The sequence below is a fragment of the Microtus oregoni genome, unplaced genomic scaffold (assembly GCF_018167655.1).
Source record: "Microtus oregoni isolate MIOR12 unplaced genomic scaffold, Mior012 000007F_ref0000211, whole genome shotgun sequence".
NCBI lineage: Eukaryota > Metazoa > Chordata > Mammalia > Rodentia > Cricetidae > Microtus > Microtus oregoni.
In genome coordinates, this window is record NW_024543066.1 from 22,504,041 (window position 1) to 22,531,721 (window position 27,681).

Consider the following 27,681-nt stretch of genomic DNA (forward strand, 5'->3'; position numbering starts at 1 on the left):
CCTAGAACCTTGGGTTCCATTCCTTTTATATATCTTCATCGTTAATGGGCAGTCTCCCTATTGCGATAGCCTGAAGAAAACCATCTGGTTTCCTGGCCGGCAAATTCACCTTGCCTGCTCATTTGCCTTATTCTCCCATCACCTTACAATGAGAATCTGGTGATGAACATCTATCAGAAATCTGGCTGACAGCTATGTAACATGGGTTTATATTACTAAGCCCTGCTGTATGGTGTACTTAGAAATGGGGAGCTGGAGCCAGGCCTGTTCACATGTCATTTTAGCACTAGGGAGGCTGAGGAACTAGGATCAGGAGTTCAAAGCCCCTCCTCCGCCCTTAGGCTACCAAGTGAGTTCTGTAGCAGCCTGGGCTACAAAGGAGACCCTGTCTTAAAGGGAAAGGAGGTTGGGGGGGGGCATAGCTCAGTGGTATAGTACTTGCCTAATATACATGAAATTCTTCATTTAATTCCTCTATAGTGCACAAAAATAAAGAAATAAATAGGGCTGGAGCTATAGCTTAATGGCAGAACATTTACCTAGCATGTACAAGGTCTGGGTTTAAACCACAGCTCCACAAGGAAGGGCGAAAACCCAGGACAATGGGATAGCCGAAGAAGTAAATAAAAGTAATTAAAGGTTAAATTTTATTATTTAAGCACAATGCAAGCAATGTAGCTGACAGAGGAATACAGTGGAAATAATTCTTCCAAACCATTAGAACCCTTACTCTGTATTGGTGATAAAGGCTAGGGAGTGGGGAAGTGGGTGGGACCTGGTGTAGGAAGTGAGTAAGAACTGCTTCCTGTAGCTCATTAGCTGCATTCCTTGTAAGAGAAAAATGCATAATCTATTAACCGAGTTACATAATTCCAGTGACACCCATCATAATAGACCTGTGTACACACTGATCTGATCTGGTTGTTAAGGGCTTTGAATGCCACACTAGGGAGATTGGATTTTATCCTACGGCCATTGTGGGTCATGAAGGGCTTTACAATCAAGGTATGGACATAAACAGATTAACTGTGTCTGTCACCATGCATCTGTTTTGGGTGGAGTTTGTAAAAGATCATTGGTAAAAGCTGCTCTTCCCTGAAGCAAACTCATGTTATGTTTCTGGTTATTCATGTTCAGGAGAGCGGCAACTTCTGACTATGTCTATTGGGAAGATGTAAACGCAGATCTGATAAATCCTTTGCAGATATCCCTAGAGTGTATTCAGAATTCAGAGGTGCACACACGCTCTGGCCCGAGGGAATCAACAAAAGCCTCCAGGAGGAAGTAGGTAAGAGGAAGCCAGTTTCTGAAAGAGTAGGAAGTGAGTGAGCAGGGGAAGAGGCCGGAAGCTGTTGGTGAAATAAGGGCTCTGTGGGCAGTTTGGCTGTAGGGGAGGGTCAGGGCCAGATGGCAGGGAACTTTATGTGCCCAGTCTCCTTCCTGTAGATGAAGGCAAACTGATTAATAACAAGATGATGAAACCATGTTGGATACATTTGAAAGAAGCAATGAAAGAAGGAAAGGATTGCATGTTTTCAATCTCTCCTCACAGTTTGACAAACATTTCATTTCTATAAATACTATTTGGTGATGTTGCTTGATAGTGCTTGTTTAGTCTTTTATATACATTTTATAATTTGCCAGCTTTCTCTTTTTTGTTTTTTTGTTTCTCTTGCAGCTGTTTCATTTTAATGAATCACTGAGGTTGCTCTTTACCTCACTGTGTTGACTTTGAACTCCCCATCTTCTTGCCTCAGTTTCCAGAGTGCTGGGATTACCGAACGGTTCCCCACATTTTAGGCCAGGTCCTTTACCAATGGATTTGCCTATTGCTCCCTTCGTTTCTGTCTTCCTAACTGATAGCTTGGCAGTCGGGTAAATGCAAATAGCAGTGACGATAGAACATTTACTTGGGATCGGAAAAAAATGTTTTATTGCTTTAAATTTACTACAGAACGCAGAAACAAAGTAAGAATCACTATGTTAACTAGCAGGCCTGGTTAACAAAGGCAAAAAAAAAAAAAAGGGGGTCTGGACCTTCGGCAACGCCCCTTGCCTGGGTTGGCAAGGCAACTGCTACCAGCCAGCCAATCGGTGAGATACTCACCTGCGGGGGCGGGGACTCTCCAGGAACCAATGGGAGGTCGGGCCGGTGGTTCTGCAGGCCAATGGGTTGGGCAACGGGGCGGGCTTTTTGATGAAGGGCCGGCGGTGGGAAAGATGGCGGCAGCTGTGAGACCCTCTTGGTGGCGGCGGTGGCGGCTGCGCGCGTGGGCTCGGGACGGGGCCAGGCTATTGCTCCTTCTCCTTTTGTTGGGGTCTGTGCAGGGGCCGTGGCACGTCAGGGCGGGCCAAGCGGTGGAGTACTTGAAACGGGAGCACTCGCTGTCGAAGCCCTACCAGGGTGAGGCGCCCGGGGCGAGGTGGTCGCGCAGGGGAGGGCACGGGGACTGAGCTCGGCGACGCAGATCAGGGTGGCCCCGGAGACGCAGCCACCAGCGGGAGGGGGCGCCCCCGAAGATCCCCGCTTCTATGATGAGCCACAGGTCCGAAGGACCGGGTCCGCCCCCACCCCCGTCCCTTCCCGAGCGCTGGAAGTTTCTAGTAGGTCTAGGCAGGGCTCTCAGATGTCACTAGTGTCAGGCTCAGAGGAACGAGTTTGGAGTTGGACAGAAGTATGAGGAGGAGAGAGAACTGAGAAAAATGAGGGATGGATGGTTGAGGACCGTTAGCTATGCTCCAGTGTCGGGATGGAGAGAGAGGTGACTGATCTAGAACTAAACCAGGAGAAAGAAGCCGGGTAGAACTCGGTCGGAGGGAGAAAGGAGAAAATAAGTCTGTTTGCTGTTTAGAACACCTGCTCCTTCCCAGGCCGCGAGCTCTGATGATGAAAGAGGGTGGTTAGCTTTGCTCTCTTTAGGGATTTCTAGGTCTCTGAGCACAGCTTCAATGCCAGAAAATTGACACAGGTGTCTACAGAGAAGAGCAGTGAGTTCAGAGAGCTTAATACGAGTTTGTTTGCCACACAGAACTGCGGATAGGGGGTGCGGAAAACAAGATCCAAACCGCAGAAAGCCACACGCTATTGCTCAGAGGTCGCTCATGTAGCAGGTGTATCGAGTACCTCCTTAGCGTTGGTCCCTGCTGATGCTATGGCTTAGACTGGTTTTCAACCTGGAGGTACTTAGTCCGAGAGACTTGGAGGAGGATTCAGCTTCACATTTGAGAGACTTGATTGTAAAAGAATATGATGAAGCTCACAGGCATTTGAGGGTCAATCTTTTTTGGTATAAGTAAGAAAACTCTTGTCCTTTCCCACGGTGCTGAAGTTCGCCCCCACATAAAATGGGAAGAATAGATCTGAACTATGGTTACTGTGTCACTCACAAATGACAGCTCTGGGGTGTGTTGGGTTCACCCGAAGGAGAAGGGTGTGATGCCAAGTACTTGTGGTTCCAGTAATAAAGGCAGCTGAGGCAGAAGGATGGCTTGAGTCTAGGAATTTGAGATCAGCCCGGGCAACATATTAAGATCCTATTTCAAAAATAAAATGTTTATTTGTTAATACTAAAGGAAAAGGAGAATGGCGGCAACTTTGGTAGGAATGTGGTGGCTTTGTGACTGATGATGAAGAATATGAGCTGATGTATTCCCTCCCATAGGTGTGGGAACAAGCAGTTCTTCGCTGTGGAACCTGATGGGCAATGCCATGGTGATGACCCAGTATATCCGCCTCACTCCAGATATGCAAAGTAAACAGGGTGCCTTGTGGAATCGGGTGGTAAGAGGCTTCCTGTGTTAGGACTCTGACTGTCCTAAAGAAACTCAGAAATGACTTGGAGTTTAGTGCATTTACCATCCTTTTTCCAGAATTCCATCTTCTAAAGTAATAAATTCTTTAGAGGACTGGAGAGATGGCTCAGCGGTTAAGAGCACTGTCTGCTCTTCCAGAGGACCCAGCTTCAAATCCCAGCACCCGCAGCGTACAAGTGTCTGTAACACCCCATTCCAGGGCATCCAACACGCACAAAGATACACATGCAGGCAAAACACCAATGCACGTAAAATAAAAATAAATAAATCATTAAAAAAAAACAAGCAAAAGTCTTTAGTTCAGAGATAATGATGAACTTTATAATAAAGAAATCAGATATTTCTCTGTTGCCCTATTGTTAGAGCAAATAATTCATTTTCTCATTGGTCTAACATACCATGTTTTGGGGTTTAATAGCTTAAATCTTATTTAGTTACTTTATAAAACAAAAAAAACCTATTGTTTCATTGCTGTTACTGTCTTTGTTGTTTGCTTCTTGAAGTGTAACCCAGGCTGTCCTTGAACTTGGTAATAGTCCAAGCTGGCTTCAAATCTGTGATCCTTCTGAGTCAGCTGCTTGACTCTGGATATGGGGCTGCACCTGGAGTTCTAGTTACTTGGGGGGCTAAGGCAGGGAAGTCAGTTAAGCCCAGAAATTCAGTCTCAGCCTGGGCAACATAGTGGGACACTATGACTAGAGAAATAAATGCTAGTAAGCATTAAAAATGCATATATCCCAAACTTAATCCTTCTTTCAGTCCAGAGTTTGCGTTTCTGTTTGGTGTGAGAACCACTGTGAGCTATTCTAGTCATTTTGCTTGTCCTCTGGGCCTTTTCTAGCTACCTTGTCTTCCTTGAGGTATGATGCCGAGATGAGCACCTGGCGTGGCTGCACGGTAATGCTGCGCACGTGTAAAATGATCCTTTTGTTTTCCAGGTCCTTCCTAAACATTCACGCCCACGTTACTTTTCGGGATGACCTTGGCATCCGTTGATATTTTCTCCTGGGCTCCTAATAAATGAGGGGGGAAGAAATCTTACTACACTCATGGTTTTTCTCGTCAGCTGTGGATGGTGTGAGTGGGTCTCATAAAAGAGGACTTTCTTTTAACCGAGAGTTCTAAAGGACCAGAGGGCCAAGAGCACTTGTTCTGCGAGCTGTCTGCACAGGCTAGCCTGTAACCTAGATTGTAATGTGGAGCTCCGTAGAGGGCATGGCAAAAGACGCAAGAATCAGTTGACTGACTTGGATTCTAAATCCAGTTTGGTTACCCAGCCACCATGAGCCCCGGGCAGGTCGCTTAGCCTCTCAGTTTTCTATGTCTTCACTGTTTAACTGACTTCATAATACTGTTTAACTTGCCTGTTTGAGTTCAGGCTGTGGGCATGAAAAGACTGTGCAGAGTTTGTTACAACGGTAACAGAAATATATGTTATTATCAGACCTGCCCTCAGTTGCATTGATGGGCTCTCATGAGTTACTAATTTGTGGACAAGGATTAATACCTTAATCTATAAGATTTTCTGATACCTATATTCTCAGCAGAATGAATCAGGAATTATTTTTGAGCTATTTGAGTAGGATACATAGTTTGTGCAAGTGGTTCTCAATTTTATTTAAAATTTATTTAATGTTATGTGCATTGGTGTGAGGGTGTCAAATCCCCCTGGAATTTGAGTTATAGACAGTAGTGAGCTGCCATGTGGGTGCTAGGAATTAAACCTGGGTCCTTTGGATGAACAGCCAATGCTCTTGACCGCTGAGCCATTTCTCCAGTCCAGTGGTTCTCAGATTTGACTGTCCACTGGACTTAATGCATGGATGCCACCTCAGATTTAATTGGAATAGGGTACAATTTGGTCATTGGTTTGCTTGCCCCCTCCCCCTCCCCACCAAGGTTTCTCTGTATAGCCCTAACTATCCTGGAATTAGCTCTGTAGACCAGGCTGACCTTGAATTTAGAGATCCTCCTGCCTCTCCCCCCCCCCCCCACCCCAGTGCTGGAATTAAAGGCGTGAACACGATTGGCTAGGTCATTGGGGTTTTCAAACATGCAGCAAAGTTTCAGAGCCATGGTTAAACGTCACCCTGAGCAAAACTATATAGCATTGTGATACCCAAGGCCAAGAATTAGCAGCAATTACGTCCTGACTTGCTTCTCTGGCCCTGCCTTCTTCCCAGGACTATTGTGCTGCCTCTGGCTGCAGGACAGCTTTCTGCCACTGAAATCTTTCTTGCCCTGAAAGCTAAATGAAGCAGAGATAACCCAAAATGAAAAGACAGACTAGGGCAGACTATTGGAGATATCAGGGCGCCCTGCTGTGAAAAAGTGTCCAACCTCTTTTCATTTTGACTCTGTATTCCTGATGCTAATTCTTTTGGATGATGTCCCAGAAATTAAAAACAAACAAACAAAACACTGAAAATGATCAAGCAATGTGTTGCTCAAGACCCAGAACAGGCTTTTGGAAAGCCTTTGGCTGAACCTGGCCAAACCCAACTGACCCCTTTCCTTCTTTCTTCATAGCAGACTTTAACTCGATGCCTCCCCGAACCAAAGACTGTGCTCACCCTGGTGTCTCCTGAAAACACTGTAACTGTGTTGAACACTTAGCCACTCACCACTGTCTCTGTTTTTTGGTACACAATTCTAAAACTGGACAGAAGTCTGAGTGACACCCATCTCCTTAGTGTTCCCCCACCCCCAAGAGGCTGTCCCAGTAGAAGGGGATGGTGTTTGCCTCGGCCACGTTTATGCTTCCCAGTTGTGGGCAAAAAGGTTTGGGGGATTGTAGCTTACCATTTGTTCTCTTGGGAACTCAGGCTTGCCCCTCAAATTGGCCAAATGCCAGAGTTAGCTAATTAGAGTTCTTCATCGCATCTGCTAATTACCTCGGGAAACCTCTGTGTAGACTTAGCTTTTCTTACTCTTTTTTCTTTTTTTTTTCTTAAATGAACAAGGCTTTGACCTTTCTTTGAAGCCCTGCTTTTTAGAGTGTTTTTGTCAGAGGAATAATCTTCAGTGGCAAACAAGTATTAAGTCAGCCCTCTCCCCAGTCAGCTGAGAGGTGCTTCTAGGTAGATGTAGTATTGTGGCAGACTGAGGTGCCTTTGCCAGCTTGCCTGGACTGTCCTGTTTCTGCTGGAAGATGTGAGGACAATCAGGTGGTTTGTTTACCTTTTCTACGCAGCGCCTTAACCAGTTGAATGGCTCAGTCTGTTTGGTTTTATGACAGGAGTACTTCCAGAGTCTTAGACTTCATTTTAACTCTAGCTTGTTACCGAACCTGCTTTCCATGTCTGTAGATGGCTGCTGAGAGCTTTATGGGCTTCAGCTTTCATGCTCCTCCCTTACACTTCTGTCTTCCTCATGTTAGCCATGTTTCCTGAAAGACTGGGAACTGCAGGTGCACTTCAAGATCCACGGACAAGGGAAGAAGAATCTGCATGGAGATGGCTTGGCAATCTGGTACACAAAGGATCGAATGCAGCCAGGTATTAGGGACCCTGGGTTGCTCCCCCATGGGTGCATCAGGCTTGTTTATTCCTGTGTCCTCTTTTTGAGAAGAGTCCTTCTAGTTTCTCTCTCCCTTGATGTCTGTAAATGAACATTAACTTACTGAGTCTCTGACATGGGATTTTGAGTCCTAAGCAATCTGAACTTGGCTTATCCTGTGATGATTTCTTGCTTGTTGGTTTTTTCTGTGTTTCCCTGGCCAAATGCACTGGCTCTCATGAACACTGGAGGCCGATGAGCTGGTTTCTTCTGGACATAAACACTCAACAATCTCAACACTTGAGTTAAGAGATGAATTCTCTTTTCCTTGCTGTTGTTGGAGTCAGTGCTCCAAGTGGATGACAGGCTGAACCTGATTTGACCTGATCTCTTGCAACAAGAACTAGAACTTGGGAATTCAGTTCTCTCTTGGGGGCATAATCTTTACCAAGTGTTTGTGAAGCAAAATTCTGTAGGTAGGGGTGTCTTAGCAACCAGTTTGGATCAGGAGCTACTACAGTACCAAACAAGGTTACAGTGGCCTTCCCTCTTTTCTGCTGTCAGCAGCAAACAACTACAGCTGCTCAGTGGGCCCAGTTGTAGGTCATGCACTTTGCTGGTGCTTGTATGTGTGTGTGCTCATCTTAGGAAATACTTAAGAGTCATTTGAATATCACTGTTTCCTCTGTCATATAAGATGTTATTCCTTTGTCAACTCTTGGCTTTACATCATTGTTCATCATCTGTTCTCTCTCTCTAGGGCCTGTGTTTGGAAACATGGACAAATTTGTGGGGCTGGGAGTGTTTGTAGACACCTATCCCAATGAGGAGAAGCAGCAAGAGGTAATGGCGAGTTTCAGAGCTTAGGGCAGCCACGCTCATCTCACAGTTCTTCCCTCAGGAGCAGTGTGCAGGAGGGCACGGGGAGCAGTGAGGCCCCGTCTGTTGACCTTCCGCAGTTAATGTCCTTGGCAGTATTTTTTTTCCCTGTGAGAACTGTTTGTGATCCCAGCAGTCCTTCAGGAGTAGCATCACTCTGGGTGCTTTTTCTATAGTGCCTGCAGCATTCACTCATTCCCATAAGGTAGCCACTGGGGTTGAGCACATGTGGCAGGTGGTATCTTGGCTCCTAGTTTAGGACCAGAGTGAGGGAAAAGATGAGTGCTCGGGACTTTTAACCATTACCGTGGACTTTTGGGCCACTTGCTCACCCTTCCCAGTATCTTTAGCTTCTTCAGCCACAGGTCCTGTGACATTGCCATCAGATGGTAGAAAAATGACAAGTTGTTACTGGGCAGTCTACAGAAGGCAGGGTTGGGAATGGGAGATGGAGATCACTTATTTTCCCCTAAAGGTTTATCAGGAAAAGTTTAAGATCTGTACAGTGACCACTATATACGTCACACTCAGGTGTGACGGTCAGAATTTCCCTGATCACTTTAGAGGGGCTGGAAAGTGAGACCTGTGTTAGGTGAATAACCTTCTGTAGTTGGTATAGAGTTGTGCTTCCTTGTTCCTCTGGGCTCTTTTTTGTTCCAGGTACATTACACCCTTGTTAGATGCTAGGGCCTGGGAATTAGCAAGAATCAGCATATTCTCTGTGCTCTGCAGTGTGGAGATTGGTGGAGACTCTGGGGCGCTTTGAGAGGACACAGTAGACTCATCGAAGCATGATGAGGCAGTAGTGTGGCTGTAAATCCTTCCTCCAGGAAATAACATTTACACTGGGGTCTACAGGGCAAGGAGCCAATTCCCATGATGAGGGAAAGCATCTAGTAAGGCACTCTGAGAGAGGACAGGGGGTGTAAGGAAATAGAAAAGCAGCCGGCAGCCTTGTTATGCTGTACATTTTGGGAACTGCATTCTTGACTGTTCATTCTCTTCCCTCTTAGGCACATTAGCCACACTGAGACTGTGTGCCCAAGTGGTTGGCAACTGGGCTGTAGGTCAGACCAAAGCAATGACAGTGTGACCCCTCTTTACCAATGAATAAATAAGGTAGCAACCATCGTAGGGTCTACCCATTCAGAGAATTTCTTTTAATTTTGGTGCTTTCCCTTCTCCCACCCATTGTCTTCCTGTTTGTTGATTTCTTTATTAAAAGAAGAAACATTAGGTAATTTCATATATGTGATTTCAGTTCTTTGAGCTTCTATTCCATTCAGAGAATGTAGAAAATTGTCTTCCGTGTCTCAGAGGATAAAAATCAAATGTGTTTTGTCAACAGGGTGGTTTACTCTTATGCACAAGGGTGCCAGCATTGTTTCACATGTATGATTTAGTTGTAGCAACTCTTTGTTACAGCTATTACTATCTCTGCTTTATGGGCAAGAAACTGAAGTGCAGAAGAAAGTTTATAAAGCTTGTTGGTATCATAGATCTGACTCCAAAAACTCCACTTCCATCATTTTGGCTTCTTAGATATGATAACAAAAGCAGAAATGATAAAAGAAAGCACAAACAAACTGGGCTTCATGAGAAGTGTTAACTTGGTCCTGGAGAGATGGCTCAGCAGTTAAGAGCACTAGGTCTCTTGCAAAGGGCACAGATTCAGTTCCCAGTATCTATATGGTGGTTCAAACCATCCATACCTCCATTTGTACAGATCTCATGAACTCTTCTGACCTCTGTTGGCATGCATATGGTGTACAGACATACCTGCAGGGAAGACACTTAGACATATACAATAAATCTAAAATTAATTTTTTAAGGTAATAACATGTGCTTCAGAGCACACTATCAGGACGAGGGCTGGTGCTGGAGCTCAGGAGAGTATTTGCTCATGTGTGTAAGGCCCTGGATTCCGGCCCCAGCACTGAGAGCACACAGGAAAGTGAAATCTGTAGGATGGGAGAAAATACACGCAAATCTTACTAAAGACCCATTTCTAGAGTATATAGAGAATTATCAAGTAAATAGCTTGTAACTTAAGAACAAGCTAATAAAATAATAGGCAGAGGATCTGCATAGATGTTTATCTGAAGAAGATAAATAAATGGTCACTAAACATGAAAAGATGTTCTACATCATTAACTTTTTGAGAAACACAGATGAAAACCTCACAGCCGCTAGAATGCAAGTGAAAAATGTACATGTTGAAAGGATGTGATGTCATTTGGAACCCACATGGAAAGTAGGGATTTCTTCAGATGATTGACGGTAGGAATGCTCTTATTCTGTGAATCACTTGTGTATGTATAGCCAAGAGAAATAAAGGCATTTACAGAAACGTTTGTACACAGATGTTCCAGCGCTGAAACAGATACACCTCAGATGTTCATCAGCTGAAATACTCAGCAATAAGTAGTGCTGTGGGTTCCAATATGGGTGGCTTGGTTACAAGAAAGAAGCCAATCAAGAGTCATGTTAGCCCATCCCTATGAAATGTGGTCAGATCCACAGAGGCAGATAGATGAGTGGTTGTCTAGGGCTGGGGCTCTCAGGTTGGGGGGAGAGTGACTACCAGTGGGCACAGAGTTATGGGTGATAAAAATGTTCAGAAATTATGATAGTCATCACCTTAACTTAGCACATACCAAAACCTACTTTGGGTGGATAAGTCATATATGGATTATGTCTCAGTGTTGCTGCTGATTTAGAAATGGTTGAAAGATGAGTCTGTGGCCTTTTGACACCTTTTAGACTACAGTGATGAACATGTTTCCCATGTGGTGAACCCAGATGTTAGTGAGCACTGCGGGGAACTTGGTAGCACCCTTGGAGCACAGATGTCTTCATTCAGTTGAAATCAGTGTCTAGTGGCAAGAGACTTCCTGGAAGAACAGCACAGAAGTGCAGCTGTTGGCAGGCTTGGCCCTCATTCTTGTCTGTGACATGTTTGAGCCTCACCCACAGGAGGTAGAAGCAGCTGGCTGGGGAGTGAAATGAACGGCTCTGCAGGCTGCCCTGACTAAGCTGGTTTGGAAGTCATGTTTGAGGCACTCCTCACGAACTATATAACTGATATACATATATAGTTATTTATGTTTTCTCCTCCTCCTTACTGGAGGGAAACCAATACCAGTGTCTTAAGGGCACATTCTAAGCTGGGGAAATAGTAATAGAACTTGTGCCCAGAGTGTGGAAGATCTTGGCAGTCCCTAACACTCCCACCCCCACACACTAACAGCACAGACATACAAGCAGCACACATGCATGCATACTGTGTGTTCCTTTAGTCCTTATCTTGATAAACGAAGTGAATCCCACTTGATCTCTTGATCTTTTTACTTTTGGCCCAGGGAGTCTTTTTCTTTTCTTTTCTTTTCTTCTTCTTCTTCTTCTTCTTCTGTTTTTTTTTTTTTTATTTTTTAGACAGAGTTTCTCTGTGTAGCCCTGGCTTTCCTGGAACTCACTCTGTAGACCAGGCTGGCCTCGAACTCAGAGATTCCCTGCCACTGCTCCCGAGTGCTGGGATCCAGCTGGAAACCAGAGGGAATCTTTTTCAGAGAAACTCTGGCTTCTTCAGTTTTCTTTTTTTAGTTTCTTAGCTCATGATGATGTTCAAGTATGTAAGTGTCATTTAGGGGACCTAGAAGTAGTATCACTTTTTCCACATTCTTTGAGGGGCTGAGAGTGTGGAAATCAGAGCCATTGAGTTAATGGGAGGTTAATTGGTGTGTGGGGCTGATGGAGTCATGTGGTGAGACTTTGCCTGGTTGTTGCCTGCTCTGAGTGTCCTGGACTCTGCTTAGTTACCCCGTGTCCCTTCTGTGTGGGTTCCTGCACAAAGGGTTGGTTACTAAAGAGTTACGTAGGGCCAGCAGCGCCCGGTTTGGAAAGGACAGGTGCAGCTAGAAGTGGCATTGGATGCAGCATTCCCTAGCTGAGGTGTTATGTGCATGCCTTGGGAGGAGCTTGGCTCCTAGCAGCATCTAGTAGACAAGCCCTTTCTTTTGTTGCTACAGAAATCCAGAGCAGAAAAAAAAAAAAAAGAGAAAAGTCTTTACAGACATCTTTTTACAAATGAAAATGTCACATCATGTAGCAACTCTCCAAAAACATATTGTGAAAATCTGGAAACCTGAGATAATATATATACTATAATATAATAATATAAATACTATAATATTTATAAATACTAGATTCTGATTAATATTTATTTTGAGAAAAGTTTTAGATTTATCGATTGTTAATCCATTAGAGAGTTCTAGAATATACTCTTTTTTTCTTTTAGTGTTTCTTTTATTTTTTTGGTTTTGCAAGTCAGGGTTTCTCTGTGTAACAGTCCTGGCTGTCCCACCACGGCCTGGCCGTGTTCATTGTTTTTAACTCCCTGACTCTAATCACTATACTTGCTAGGGATGAGCAACAGTATTGTTTGTTTGGGGTTTTGTTTTGTTTTGTTTAGGAAAAACACAAGTATTACGGGTTAAGGAGGCAACAATTACTCTCAGCTAGTTGAAGAAAATAAAATGCATAAGTGTGAGCAACTGTGGGCATGCAGAGGCACACAAAGGTCACAGGCTGGGGGCAAAGTGGTAGATGACTACAATCCCAGCTACTCAGAGGGCTGAAGCGGGAAGAGGAAGAGTACCTGGGACTGGAAGTTTGATACCAGCCTGTGTAGTATCAGAAAAGTATATTGTAGTAGGACAGTGGTGGCACACGCCTTTAATCCCAGCACTTTGGGAGGCAGAGACAGGTAGATCTCAGTGAGTTCGAGGCCAGCCTGGTCTACAGAGCAAGTTCCAGGATAGGCTCCAAAAGCTACAGAGAAACCCTGTCTTGAAAAACAAAACAATACAAACAAACAAGCAAAAAAAAAAAAAAAGATGATGAACACATTGTTACAAATCTTCAGGCTTAACTCAGATTTGTCAAATGCCTTCCCCCTTTTTAAAATTTTTTTAATTTTTAATTTTTTTTTTTTTTTTTTTTTTTTTTTTGGTTTTTCAAGACAGGGTTTCTCTGTAGCTATGGATCCTGACCTGGAACTAGCTCTTGTAGACCAGGCTGGCCTCAGACTCCCAGAGATCCACCTGCCTCTGCCTCCCAAGTGCTGGAATTAAAGGCCTTTGCCACCACCGCCCAGCCCACCATGCCCCTTTATGTCCTTTTTTAACATAAACAAACAGAAAAAAATCCCACTTATTTACTCTGTGTGTGGGATGCATCATGAAGGTCAGAGATCAGCTCGCTAGAGTTGGATCTCTCCATCCACCCTGTGGGTCCCGAGGATCAAACTCTGGTTGTCAGGTATGGCAGCAAGTACCTTTCCCGTTGAGCCATTTTGCTGCCCCTCTCTCTTAGTCTTTAATCTGGAATCACTCTACAGTATGCCAATGTGCTTTAGGGTACATAAGAATGCTGTTTACATACATGACTTTTCTTTTTGAAAAAGAATTTTTTAAAAAAAAATTCAACATTTGAAACTTTTTTTTTTTTTAACTCACAGGGTCTTACTTTGTATCTCCACCTGACCTTGAATTGCATTAATTCTCTTGCCTCTCCCTCCTGAGTATTGGGATTATAGGTATCCACTATACTTGGCTGAAACTTCTTTTAAAAATATTGATGGATAGACTTGTGTTGCAATAATGCCCTTAAGGTCAGAAACTAAGTAATCCAGCTCCAGATTAAGGGCGTTACTGAATACTAGTGTCTCCTGGATAAGACATTTTACCTGGGAAACGAGGATACCGAGGATCACAGAGATGGCTTCACTGTTAAAGGTGCTTGTTGCCAAGCAAGGATAGAACCAGCTCCCTCAAGTTGTCCTCTAACCTCAAAGTCCACACCACAGCACATAGGTGTTCCCTTTCCTTGCAAACTAAATAAATGTAATTTTAAAAATGAGGATACCAGAACTGGCTTATAGGATTGAGAGGTGAAAGCCTGCAGATCCATCACTGAACACAGTGTCCTGAATGCAGTCCTCAGAAAATGCTGCTGTTCCTCATTCCACTAAGTAGATTCACTGGGAACGTTTGGCAGTAGCTGCTGTGGCCGCCTTGTCTTGTCTTTCCTTTCCCCACCCTTATCTTCACATCCTAGCTGTAGAGCATCAGGAACATACTAACAGTTTGTGCCAGGCTTAGGCTGGCAAGCAGTGCCCTTCAAGTGCCCCCTTGTGCTAGTCGGTGAGCTCAAACCGTTCCCCTGTCCAAAATTCTGAATAGAGAAGTAAATTCCTGTGTGCTAAGTATTCAAGTGTGTTTTAGGAAGTTATATAGTTCTTTGTGTCTTGTTTTTGTTTTTTTGGGTTTTTTTTTTTTTGGTGTTAAAATGTGCTTTTGTGTGCTAGGTGGTGTTGGTGCACACACCTTTAGTCCCAGCACTCGAGAGGCAGAGGCAGGTGGATCTCTGTGAGTTCGAGGCCAGTCTGGTCGACAGTGAGTTCCAGCCAAGGCTGTTACACAAAGACACCATGTCTTGAAAAAAGAAAAAAAAAAGTGCTTTTGTAAAATGGTATTAGATGACTTTTAATTTAAAAAAAAAAAAAGGAAAAGAAACCGAGCCTATCAATTTCCAAATATTTCTGCACATGTTGGTGGTCTATGTCAGTCAAGGAAATTTCTCTCCTCAATCATGAAAGTCTGGCTTTGAATAATATCTAAAAATTCATTAATTTAGTTATTAAGTGACTGGATTTTTATTGACTTCCTCCTGAATGCCAGGCACTCTGCCAGGTGGTCCACCCATCACCTCTTCTTCCCATAGCTAGTCCTATGAGCTGTACACATAATTTTCCCTGCTTTCAATAAGAAGAGCGATATGGAGGTCACATAGCTCCCAAATATATGCAGCCGTGAGCAGTGTAAGACAGCTAGACCCAGCTCTCTGCTTCCAGAGGCCCTCGGTATTCTTTTCTGTTAGGTGATCAGCCTATGTGCTTTGGACCTGTAGGATTTTAGTATAGAATTCACAAATCTGAAAGTTCATGAGTATCCTTTTGGGGAGATGGTAGGGAGAAACGGTCTCCTGGACTTTGCTGTGTAACCAAGGATGACTGTGGGCTTACAGACATGTGTCACCATGCCCAGTTTCATGTGGCTCTGGACGTCCAACCCAAGGCCTTGCGCATTCTGCATTCTGCCACCTAAGCTACATCCCCAGCTACTTCCATGAGCATCTTTTGTTGTTGTTGCTGTTTTTTTTTTTAAAGAAAAATGAAAGAAGTTGATTTATTAAGAAAAGTGAGGGGCTGGAGAGATGGCTTAGTTGTTAAGAGCACTCACTGGCTACTTCTCCTGAGGGCCAGGTTCAATTCCCAGCACCCACATGGTGCTCACCCCTGTCTGTAACTCCAGTTCCAGGGCTTCTGACACCCCCGCACAAACATACATGAGGCAAAACACCAGTGATCATCAAAGAGAGAAAAGTGAGAAAACTTCTGAGAGTGGGAGGGGTCCAAGGAAGAATCATGAGTATCTTCTTAATGAGTGAATGCTATAAAATTTAGCTAGAAGAATCGGGTGGTACACACCTCTAATCCCAGCACTCAGGAAGCAGAGTCATACATATCTCTGAGTTTGAGACCAGCCTAGACTACAGAGCAATTCAGGACAGCCAGGGCTACACAGAGAAACCCTCTCTGCAAAAGAGTAGAGCACAACAAAACAAAAATTAGCTCGTAATAGAGGGTCATTTTAAAAACCATGAGCAGCTCTATAGTGCAAAGTATGGAGACATTTCCTGTGCTATAGACAGTATTCATTTGGACAACAGGTGGGAATTTCTCATTTTTGGTGACTCTGAAATTAGGAGTGAAACTCACCTTACCTAGGTAGGTTATTCAGTTTAGTTCCGACTGTAGGGCTGTCAATCTGCTGCCCTGTGAATTTGTGGCTATGCAAGAAACACTTAAAATGCCTAACTAGGAGTGGAAAACGAGCTGGCATTCAGTGACTGACTGCTATATGAGGTTAAGAGTTAAAGGAATAGTATGAGTTGCTAAAGCAGATGGATTGTAGCTTTGGGGCCCTGGGGCCCAGTGTCATCTAGTGCAGAATTTAATTTTGTCTGCGTGTTATGGGCTTCCTGAGGTCAAGGATGTAGCTCAATTAGAAAGCTTCTATGACATTCAGGAAGCCCTAGATTTGACCCCCAGAGCTGCATTGACTGCACGCACATTCTTTATTCCCACCATTTGGGAAGTATAGGTAGAGAGATGAGAAAGAGTCATCCTTACTCAGAGAGTTTGATGCCAGCCAGGGCTACGTGAAACTCTGTCCCAAAACACAAAAACAAGAATGAATCCCTGTGTCCCACTCTAGATGATGGTGAAATTCCTCTATGGGGGTACCCTTGTATGATGAAAGGTCCTCCAGTTGACTTGGGCACAGCACACCACCTGGCTCTTCCTGGATGATCAGATGACATACACCAGCTTTGGGAAGAGTTGGGCACCTGTGACTAAGAAATGCTGTCCTAGGCATTCTAAAATTCTAAATTAAACTTGTGATTAGAGGTGATAAATGAAGCAAATCTTGGAGTCATCAGAGCACCCCAGGGCATTTTTTTAATCCCTTCCTTTCCTTAATTGTTCTCTGAAGTTACAAGCTTTCTCAGAATCCCATTTCTGTTAATTGCTTAATAACACGCTGGCAATTACCTTGCTCTAAATGACAGTTGCACAAGAGTAACTTTATGGTGTTTTATCATCCTTGGATGGACAAATGCCTCTCGGGTCCTGTTTACGTTCTGCCAGTGGTTAACAACTTCTGCAAAGCTGCTCTGCCCTCCCCCCACCCGCCCACCCATGAGACCTATATGCTGTCCTGTGCCTTGTCTTTCACCAGCCTCTTCCTTACTAGCTGGATTTCAGATACATCTGTCTTCTCTGAGTTCTCAACGTGCCAACCTCTTGTTCTTAACACATCAGATCAGATGTTGGATCCTTGGATCCCTCTAACCACTGGGTCCCATCAGAACAGAGTTCCCTTGTCCATTGTGTTGCCTTTTTTTCACCATAGCAGTTATCATTGTCTGAAATAATTTTATTTATTTATTTTTCTTTGGTTTTTCGAGACAGGGTTTCCCTGTGTATCAGTCCTAGCTTTCCTGGAACTAGCTCTTGTAGACCAGGCTGGCCTCGAACTCACAGGGATTCATCTGCCTCTGCCTCCCGAGTGCTGGAATTAAAGGCATGGGGCCACCACCTCCCGGCTGAAATAGTTTTATTTATGTGCTTGCTTTTTACTAAATTTTATTTATCTGCCTCTCCCACTCTGGGTTAGCCCTGTGAGAGCAGATACCAGTCCGGGCTGTTTCCCACTGGACCCAGCATTTCAAACAGTACTGGCTCTTACCATAAGTGCTCACTAAGGATGAGAGGAGTGAATGCTTTGGGGTCCCCTTCCCCCACCTATGAACCAGGCTGAGCTGAGCCTGTACGGGTTTCTCTCAATGCTGGTAGTTTAGAGCTGTGGAAGTTTGCTGAGGCAGAGCTAAAGTGCCCTCAAGCCCAGTGGTTTTCCCACGTTGCTGGCTGCTGCACTCCGCAGAGCTTCACCCTGCCCCGGGTTGTAGGCTGGAGTGACAGCAGTTATTTGGGAATGGATGTCGTGAGGCTCAGTTAGAGGGTGTATGATCCCTTTGGATTAGAGTTAATTTCATGGTCTCATACAGTGGGAATTTTGTCTTCGGGCAGGAGCTGTATCCTGAGACCCTGAGAAGACATCTCAACTTTAGAAGAGTGTAGTCTTGTCTCTCTCTTTGCTATAGAAATACAGTGGTCTGGAAGACAACCCAGTTGTGTTTGGGCACAGTGCAAGATGGTGTGTTTCATAAAGTTGCTGGAAGCCCCAGGCCCCTCCATGGGGTAGACACCCCTTTGTAGTAGCCTCCCTTGGGAATCTGGTGGTGGTGGTACCAGACAGCCTTACAAAAGCGCAGACATCTGTGCGTTTACTCTGACACATATTGTGAGAGTCAGGAACTTGCTGGGTGCCCTTTGTGGACCCTAGAATTCTGTCTGGGCATTTAGGTTGGGAATTTATCTGCCACAGCAGGGTCACAGCTCTTCCAAGGCTCTTTCTTTCTGACTTGGTCTCCTGTGTTCTGTGTTGTTTCTGTAATAACCTGCTGGACCCTCTCAGGCCCAGAAGAGGCGCTATTCTCCAGGAGTCCAGGTATCCGATTCTTGACTCACCATGGTCTTCCCTCATTCTCATATGTCCATCTGACATTTCTTGCTGCTAAGAGTCCATGTGGCTGTTGTCCCAGGAATTCCAAGTCTCTGGTCTTGACTGCATTTCCTCCTTGCATGTTCACTGGGACAGTGTGGAGCTTGTCCAAGGAGCAGCATGCCTTGTGTCCCCGTCCCCCCCCCCCCCCCCCCCCCGCATCGCCCTGCCCCTCTGCATTGACTTGCACTGGGATCATTCTGGAATGGTAGCTCAGCAGTTGTGAGGAAGTTTACTTCTACAGCTCTGTTGGAGAGAAGGCACCTCAAGAAGTAAAACCCAAGTTGCTAACATGGAGATGTTTTAAGTTTTCCTTTATGGGGGATGTTGCCCTCTTACTATTGGCAGTCTTGGAAGTTATGTGTGGCTGGGCTGAAAGTTTTGACTACGAAAAGTTGTTGTGGCTAGAGAAGCCCACCAGAGCCTGTTCCAGCAGAGCTTTCTGGATTCCACTTCATTTAGCATCATACACTGGTAGGGTAGAGTCTAAAAGGAGCTATCCAGACTGGAAAGGTTTCCCTGCCCACTCAAACAGGTATTTTCAGAATACCTGCTGTGTGCAAAACCTTTGCTTGGGCAGAGGGATAGGGCTGAAGTGGAGACCTGGAAGATGATTTCCTTTTCTTTAAGCAGCAGCTGGGGAGAAAGGTATCTGCCCATTAAGAGGAAACTGCTAGCATTTAAGAACCAAATTATGATAGCTGGGAGGAATAGAGCCAGTCTCCAGAGTCTTGCAGGGCCACTTCAGGTCTGCCCGAGGCCTGGAGCAAGGAGAATTACTAACATCATGTGGAATTCAGTGCTTCCTGGGTCCGTGTCCCTTGCATGATCATCTGTTTGTGGGTGCTGGGGGTGGCGCTTAAGATGAGGCAGGGTGACCTCTGCTGATCCAAAAGGTGCTTGTTTCCTCTCACGATTGTATAGGCATTGCTAAGAGCTCTTCCTCACTGTCTGCTTTTCCCTCCCTGTGTCCCAGCGGGTATTCCCCTACATCTCAGCCATGGTGAACAACGGCTCCCTCAGCTATGATCATGAGCGGGATGGGCGGCCCACAGAGCTTGGGGGCTGCACAGCCATTGTTCGCAATCTCCGTTATGACACCTTCCTCGTGATTCGCTATGTCAAGAGGCACCTGACGGTGAGTCCTGTCCTGGAGCAGTTGGTGATAGACACTACCCTTGCTCCGGTGGCCTGTCCCTGATATATCTTTCCTTTGTTCTAGATAATGATGGACATTGATGGCAAACATGAGTGGAGGGACTGCATTGAGATGCCTGGGGTCCGGCTTCCCCGGGGCTATTACTTCGGCACTTCCTCCATAACCGGGGATCTCTCTGGTATTACACTGTGTTTTCTTTTTTTTGTTTTGTTTTGTTTTTTCGAGACAGTGTTTCTCTGTGGATTTGGAGCCTGTCCTGGAACTAGCTCTTGTAGACCAGACTGGTCTCGAACTCACAGAGATCCGCCTGCCTCTGCCTCCCGAGTGCTGGGATTAAAGGTGTGCGCCACCACCGCCCGGCTTACACTGTATTTTCTGTTTTCTTAGTTGATCCCTTTGGTCAGTCCCGAGTGCTTGATGAGGCCTCTCTGAGGAGAGCCAATTGAAAGAGCTTTGGGAAGCCATGCATATGGCTTAAGAATGCTGTACATTTTTGTCTAGGTCCTGTAAAAACTCCAACCCAGGCTCTCTTGCGACAGTTGTGTGCAGGAACTAACTTAAGCAGTCTTAGGTTAGTTGCGCTTGTCTAGCAGCTCTTCCAGCTGATGTGAATGCCTTGCTTCCCTGCCTCTTTGGCCTTCCTACTGCCAGTCTTCTCTCCTGCACTTACTACTGGACCCAGTTCCCCCCCTCACAGAGCTGCACTTCAACTCCAGCATCCCTCTCCTGACCAACCTCCAGTCCCTCTTTATTCAGACTTTTGAACAGAGCATATGCCCAGTTTGCCAGCCGTCTGCCTGCTCCCGAGCTGGGCTTGTTGCTTGCCATGCACAGTGCTCTTGTCCTCACCATTCTTAGGCCATTCCAGCTCATTTCACCTGCATTCTGAAATGCTAACCTTCCTTGACTGACACGGTAACGCTCTACCTAGTTTTGGGCCAGGCAGGCAATTAAAAAAAAAATCATAAATTTCTAACCTGTAGAAATATAGTTTTGTCGTTGTTAGTTTGTGTGGCTTTTAGTTGTTTTAGTTTTAAGACAATCTTGCTTTGTACTCTGACCCTGAGCCAATGATACAATCTGTCCCCCCCCCCCCCCCCAGACAGGATTTCTCTGTGTACCTTTGGAGCCTGTTCTGGAACTCACTCTGTAGACCAGGCTGGACTCAAACTCACAGAGATCTTCCTACCTCTGCCTCCCAAGTGCTGGTGTTAAAAGCATGCACCACCACCGCCCAGCTCTTCCTCCACTTTCTATGTGTTGGGATTATAGGCACCATACCTAGCACTGTCTCACTTTTCTTATTCAAGAACTTGTTGAGAAAGTTCAAATAGCTCTCAGCTGTCCCAGGCTTTGATGTCCACACACTGTAGAGAGCTTTACCGTGGCTTTGTTTCGAAGGAAGGAAGGACAGAAAGGCAAGGGAAAGGAAAAAGGAGGAGGCCAAGGCAGGTGGTTCTCTGAGTTTAAGGCCAGCGTGGTCTACAGAGTGAGTTCCAGGGCGGCTAGGGCTCCAAAGTGAGACCCTGTCTCAAAAAAATAAAATTAAAAAAAAAAAAAAGAAAGGAAGCAAAGAAGGAAGGAAAGAAATAAAAGAAAAGAAAAGAAAGATGAACTGGGCTACATAGCAATTTCAGGTCAGTTTGAGCTACAAAATGAAACCCTGCCTCGAAAGGAAAGGAAAAAAGGGAAGATCTTTTTTTTTTTTTTTTTTTTTTTTTTGGTTTTTTGAGACAGGGTTTCTCTGTGGTTTTGGAGCCTGTCCTGGAACTAGCTCTTGTAGACCAGGTTGGTCTCGAACTCCTAGAGATCCACCTGACTCTGCCTCCCAAGTGCTGGGATTAAAGGCGTGTGCCACCACCGCCCGGCGGAAGATCCATTTTCTGTGTAACTTCTTTTGATGTTTTATTTCTTTGTTTTGTGAGAGAGACTATGTAGCCCAGGCTAGCCCAGAACTTGCCATGTAGCCAAGACTAGCCTTGAACTCGGGATCTTTCTACCTCAGCCTCTTAAGTGCTGAGACTACTTATGTGCTACCATACCTGGCCTGCCCTGGCTTTTTATCCTGACCTGGAGTTTAAGCTTGGTTCTGACAGTGAAAACATTTTCCAAATGAAGATGAAGGTAGTTTCTTCTGCTCTGGATGTTGATGGCAGTAGCAGACCAAGGGGCTAGGATGTGGCCCTAGAAATGATCAGAAATTCAGGCTAGGCTCAATATCAGTGCTCAATATTAGTCCCCACTGAAGTGGGCAGAGCTTCCTCAAGGGTTAGTTGACAGCAGATCTAAACATCTGAGAAAAGCCAGAAAGGCCATATGTGATGGCACACACATTTAGTTCCAGCCCTCAGGAGACGGGCAGATGGATCTCTGTGAGTTCCAGTACAGCCTGTCTCAACCAGCCAAACAAACAAATTCTTAAAAAGCCCCAAACCAACTTAACAACAACAACAAAAACATTAAAAAGAGAAGTCAAGTACAGTGGCTCACACCTACAATCCCTGCATTTTAGAAGGCTGAGACGAGAAAGTCACAGGCTTGCAGTCAGCAGCCTGGCCTACATACTAAGACCCTGTCTCCTAAAACCAAGCAGAGACCAAACAAACAAATGAGAGAACCAGGGCCTGGGAATGGTGTCAGACACCTGTAATCCCAGTACCCAGGAGGCTGAAGCAGGAGGCCCATCAGTCAAGGCCAGCCTGTACTGCACTGCAAAACTCTGCCTTACACACTAGAAGTTATGCACATAAACTTGTTTTATGAAATCCAGTCTCTAGTTTAAGAAATCATGTTTCTAGTTTCTTGGTCTCCTTTCTAGTAGCATTAGGGAGATCAGGGTCAGGATTCCAAACAGACACAAAGAAGCAAAGTCTGTAAGGCAGCATCTTCCAAGTAATGTTGTAATTACTCAAGTAATTATTCACTCACGTGACATTGCCTTGACCAAGACCCGTTAAACAGATGGTAGGAGAGTATTTCTCCTCTCCGCCTCTCTGTGTGCATGTGTGTGCTTATACTCGACCGAGAGAAAGCTGCAGTGCTGCTGTGTCTCCTCGTACTACCAAAAGGTCTCAATGTATGATAGAGGATTTAATTATCTTTGTACTTTTTAAGGTTTTGAATTATATTTGTGTGTATGTGTATTATAGGTGCATGTGTATGCAGGTGCCTACGTAAGCCACAAGAGGACACTAGATCCTCTGGATCTGGAGCTGCAGATCGTTCTGAGCCATTTGATGTGGATGCTGGGAACTGAACTCTGGTCCTCAAGCCAGTGCTCCTAACCACTGACACATCTCTCTAGCCCTAGTTATTTTCAATATTTTTGGTTTTTATTATATAATAGATATTTGCCAGCAAAATACATAGAATATATTCAATTTCTTATTCTTTTAGATGAGAAAATGATGAGGCTTTAACTTTTTTTTTTTTAAGTTTGTTTTTTGTTGAGTTTTGCTGTTGTTGCTTTTGAGATACAGTCTCACTGTGTAGCCCACACTGGCCTAAGTCTCAAATATGTAGACCAAGTTAGCCTTGACTTTGTGTCAGTTCTCCTGTTTCTGCCTCTCAAGTGCTAGAATCACAGGCATGTGCCATCACAGGGCCTCATATGACACTTTCATCCGTGTGTGTCATTGTCCTTCCTTAGCCCTTATTCACTGGCCTGGTTCCCCGTCTTCTTGCCCCTTCTGCTAGTTCTCTCTCCCTTATATTGTCCTTTTGCATTTGTGTTCTGTATTTAAATCTAGATTCCCATATGAGAGACGACATGCTATATTTGCCTCCCCCATCACCATGTCTCACTTCCACCTCCCTTCTGTTAGTCCCCTTGCTCCCCTGAAATAGTTCTTGTTCTGCTTTAGATGTCCAGGTTGCGTCAAGGCATTGCTGTCAGTGGATAGAGGAGCTTGGATCAGAGACTTGAGCCAAGGTACTAACTCCAGAAGCCCTCATGTTGAGGCAGCTGAAGTAATCCTCTGTACTCTCTCCTGTAGATAATCATGATGTCATTTCCCTCAAGTTGTTTGAGCTGACGGGGGTGAGGACCCCAGAAGAAGAAAAGCTACATCGAGATGTATTCCTGCCCTCAGTGGACAATCTGAAGCTGCCTGAGAGTGAGTGTGGGATCCTGGGAGATGGTGCATGGTCAGGGAGGAGGTTACAATGTTCATGGATTCCGGGGTGACTGGCACCTACAGCTGTCGGGTTGGTGTTTTGGTGCTCCTCTGGAGGCCTGCACCACCTTCCCACCTGTCCTGTTACAGCTGCTTCATTTTTAAATTGAGTCATCTAGAAAGGGGGAGTTAGGGCTTGGGCTCCCCAGAAGTGGGGTCAGAAACCAGGAACTGGACAGCTGTTGACCCATTGTTGAATGGGCTCCACATCTCTGATTGTTTTATTTTTCTTTTGCTTCCTCAGTGACGGTACCACCAGCACCCCTGAGTGGCCTGGCCCTCTTTCTTATCGTCTTTTTCTCACTGGTGTTTTCTGTGTTTGCCATTGTCATTGGTATCATACTCTACAACAAATGGCAGGACCAGAGTCGAAAACGCTTCTACTGAGCCTGCTGCCATCATCCCCTCTATGATGTTCACCCATGAGGTGTGGGTCTGAGCATACAGCCTGGCAAGTCTGCTTGAGTCGCCAGTTGTTCAGGGACCGTGTTCCATCACTGGGGCTCTGAATGCACTGACCCTGCATTCTCATGGTCATCCACGGGAACATCTCACTGGCCCCAGACACCACCCACAGGGCCGAGCAGCTGTGATGTGCCTTCCCTGCAGTCCTTACACTTAGGAGTGAAGAGACATGGAAAAAATATATATTGTGATGCTTAAATTACAAAAATCGGATAGCTACCCTAAGGATAGACTGGATGCAGCAGGCCTTCTACTTCTTTTAAATTTCCAAATAGAAAACCAGAACTCATATAACCTGGAAACCCACTTATTAGTTTTTGCTTCTGCCCATGGCTCTTTCTACTTGAGCTTCTTGGCAATCGGGATGGAGATATCTGCCTCTCTGTGTCCCTTCACTCGTCCTCCGTGTGTGCATCCTGAGCTAGGAAAGAAGTCTGCTGCTCTGCATTAGCTCCTTGCTTCAGCCTCTGGTCTGCGCTGGGTGGATCTTGTTCCATTCCTGTCTATCCCTGCATCTTCAGCTTTCCTAATTGGAGCTCTCCAGGCCTTTGGATCATTTGGCTAAAAGTTGTTACAAATGAAGTGAAGCTTAGACACCGTCACAATCACAGATGCCGTGAGATTAGCTGTGACATCATCTAGGCCCAGGTGTGCCACAGAAAGCTGCATTCGTCTCCTCTGACCACGCGGAGGTGTTTCTGGACCCACTGGAGCCTGCTTAGCTGCATGTTTTGTTTCTCATGATTCTTAGGATCTTGCTTGGAGGATTTGAAGTGGAAAGCAGCTCCTTATTCCCTGGACTTAGACATGACCCCAAGAGGAGATTTGGCTTCTTAATGAGGAGCAACAGTTGCTGATTTCATGTAACAAATCTCTGAGAGCAAAAGACCTTCGTTCTCTGTCTGGCAAAGTCCTGATCACTGAGCAGCACAGCTTGAGTGTGGTCCTATATGTGTGTCACCCCTATTACACTGCCTTATTCTACAAATGTCACATGCTGCTCACCTATCTGCCCTGTGATTAAATTGGTTACAGGCTAGTCTCCTTGGAGGGCCTGAAACTGAGTTTTCTGGGTCTTTGAAGCCCAAGGAAAATTCTTAAAGTGACTGATGGAACCAATCATGAGTCCTGGCTCAGTGGCCTTCTTCTGGGGTAGGCTTAGTGGGGAGGCGCCAGCCTGTTTTCTGAGCCTCAGATATATCAGCTCTTACCCTGTCCCTCCTGGGTGACTGGGAAAGTCCTCATGCTCATCCCTAGACTAGGAGGAGGGGTCACTTTGGCTGCAGATGGGTGTTCATCTTCTTAGGCCTCTGTCTTTCCTGTGTGTTTAAGCAGGATACTATGTTGCCCTTCTGCAAGAGAGAGGAAGTGCAGAGAGCCCCCTCTTAACAATTTCCCACAATAGCAGAATAGCTCAGGGGAGCTAGGGGATGAACTGGGATATAGAGGTTGGCTTTAATACCAGGAGAATGTCAAGAAATTAAGTTAGTTTTGTCCACTTTGAGTCCAAAGGGAAGGCGGAGGGGTGGGTGTGGTTGTGGACCTAAGTGAGCTGTTGAGAAGACTACCATAGCAGTGGGATTGAAGGATTTGATCACGGAGGAGTGAGAGATAGCATGGGTTGGGTTTGTGTGATTCCTGCTCATGAGCACCTGGATGCCTTGAAAGAAGGCCAGAGGATTGATCTGTGGTCCCAACATAGCCTGGGAACTAGTCTTTTCCCATTTGAGAAATGTATAAGAAAACTGCCTGTGCCGGGCAATGATGGTACACGTCTTTAATCCTAGCACCCAGAAGGCAAAGGCAAGTGGATCTCTGAGTTCAAGGCCAGCCTGGTCTATACAGCAAGTTCTAGGACAGCTGTGACTACACAGAGAAACCCTGTTGCGGCAAACAAAAACAAACGGAGGGAGGGAGGGAGAGAAACCACCTGCTCAGCATCATGCATCCTGCCCCAGCTCTTGCTTTTGTTGCAGAAACAATGATTTCTGTGGCGAGTAAGGCTATTTCTCTGGGCATTGTAACTCCAGAGTGTGTACTGGATGAGGTAGTGCCTGGTCCCTGGTGTGGCTCTAGTGCACTCGTACTTGGGTATATGCCATGGCCTCAGCATAGGACTCAACAGTTAACCCTTCCCTTATTTTCTCTGTCCCAGGACTAGATGGGGTGACTAAATGTGGCATCGTTCCCCAAGTCTCAAATAAAGACCTGGCATTTTCAGCCTTTCACATTGTCTTTAATCCCAACCCCCAAGTTCCAAGGTAACTTTGTTAGATAAACATATTTATTTTGGTAGAAAATTAACAGCTCTGCTCTTGTGAGAAGTGGTCTCTAAACATTTGAGTCAGAATACGCACGGTCCCTTGGACGTGTCCTTGAAGACTCAAACAAGGATCTGCTAGGAAGCCGAAAGGATAGGGTGCTTGCTCGGCAGGTGAGAGAGAAGTCAGGTCACCTAGCCTTGTGGAGCTGGCATCTCTGGGATGACATCTCTCATTTGTCTCCTGGATCCTTGGAGGAACGTTGGCCCGTGGTCTTTTAAAGGATGTAGTTTCGAGCCGTCCATGCTAAAGACGGAAGAGTTGATCCTGCTGGTGTTTACTGAGCCGATGAGGTTGACGATTTTAATGGGGGGGTTCAGCCGAAGTTCAGGTTTGATCCAGGCCATGGCCAAATAGTTCTAGAGAGAGAAGAGATACCAGAGTAGCCTAAAGTAGAAACCTAAGTGTACTCTCAGAGCGGACACAAGAGTGGCCAGTGCCTTTGTCCTTTCCCCAGTGGTTAGCACTCACCGGAGCCGAATAGACGAAGTTGAACAGTATAATCCCTACAGCCAGTATCACTGAAAGGCATATGATTTTGTAGCGGTAGCGTTTGCAGAAAACATAGCAGAAGTTTTTAATAGGTGACCGGTACCACAAAAGAGAGGAGTCATTTCGTCTGCCCATGACAGTGGATGCCAGAGAATGGAAGGCAAGAGGAACCTTCAGATCAAGTGACCCACAGCCTTTGGTCTTTTCTGTAACAGGTTGGGGAGCCCCTTATACCCAACCCCATGTCTTATTTCCTGACTATAGCTTAGCCATGTAGGAGGAAGTAACTCTCCCTTTCCACATGGAGGCCAACCAGTCACCACCACAAAGGGGGAGGAATGATGGGCTTGGTGCCTGTGCCTCACAGGGCCCTTACATGGGAGGATGGAGTGTAGGGAACTGGTTGGGTTCTGATTGGCCTCGCCCGGCTGGCCTGATTAATGCCTCCCTCTCTGGCAAAATCTCCAGGGTCATCTTCACTTTACCCTAGAAATGCCAAAGACAAAGGGGCAGGGGCTGCTCTGCTTAGACAGTAGGGGCAAGGTCATCTCAGAACCACTTCCCCACCGCTGCAAAGCAGAGGAGCTTTGACTAAGGTCCTGGAAGTCTGCGAGAGCTAGGTTAGATGG

General features: G+C 45.5%; 2 protein-coding genes across 3 annotated transcripts in view; one reads left to right on the forward strand and one right to left on the reverse strand.

Annotated features, from left to right (window-relative positions):
- The first annotated feature begins 2,213 nt into the window (after window positions 1-2,213).
- Window positions 2,214-27,431, forward strand: Lman2l (lectin, mannose binding 2 like). Of its 2 annotated transcripts, XM_041656328.1 has the most exons (9): window positions 2,214-2,404; window positions 3,663-3,781; window positions 7,193-7,310; window positions 8,072-8,154; window positions 18,354-18,386; window positions 19,417-19,578; window positions 19,663-19,777; window positions 23,595-23,714; window positions 24,019-27,431. In XM_041656328.1, exons 1-9 carry the CDS (start codon window positions 2,221-2,223, stop codon window positions 24,159-24,161), a joined length of 1,077 nt encoding a protein of 358 aa, XP_041512262.1. In that variant the 5' UTR covers window positions 2,214-2,220; the 3' UTR covers window positions 24,162-27,431. The 2 variants fall into 2 exon arrangements, with proteins under 2 accessions (XP_041512262.1, XP_041512263.1); XM_041656329.1 differs by lacking the exon at window positions 18,354-18,386.
- Window positions 26,695-27,681, reverse strand: part of Fer1l5 (fer-1 like family member 5) — a 52,324-nt gene continuing 51,337 nt past the window's right edge. The window contains exons 51-53 of the mRNA XM_041655914.1: window positions 27,429-27,538; window positions 27,032-27,179; window positions 26,695-26,919 (exon numbers count right to left, since the gene is read on the reverse strand). Coding sequence (XP_041511848.1) covers window positions 26,695-26,919; window positions 27,032-27,179; window positions 27,429-27,538 — 483 coding nt within the window. The remainder of the gene's footprint in view (window positions 26,920-27,031; window positions 27,180-27,428; window positions 27,539-27,681) is intronic.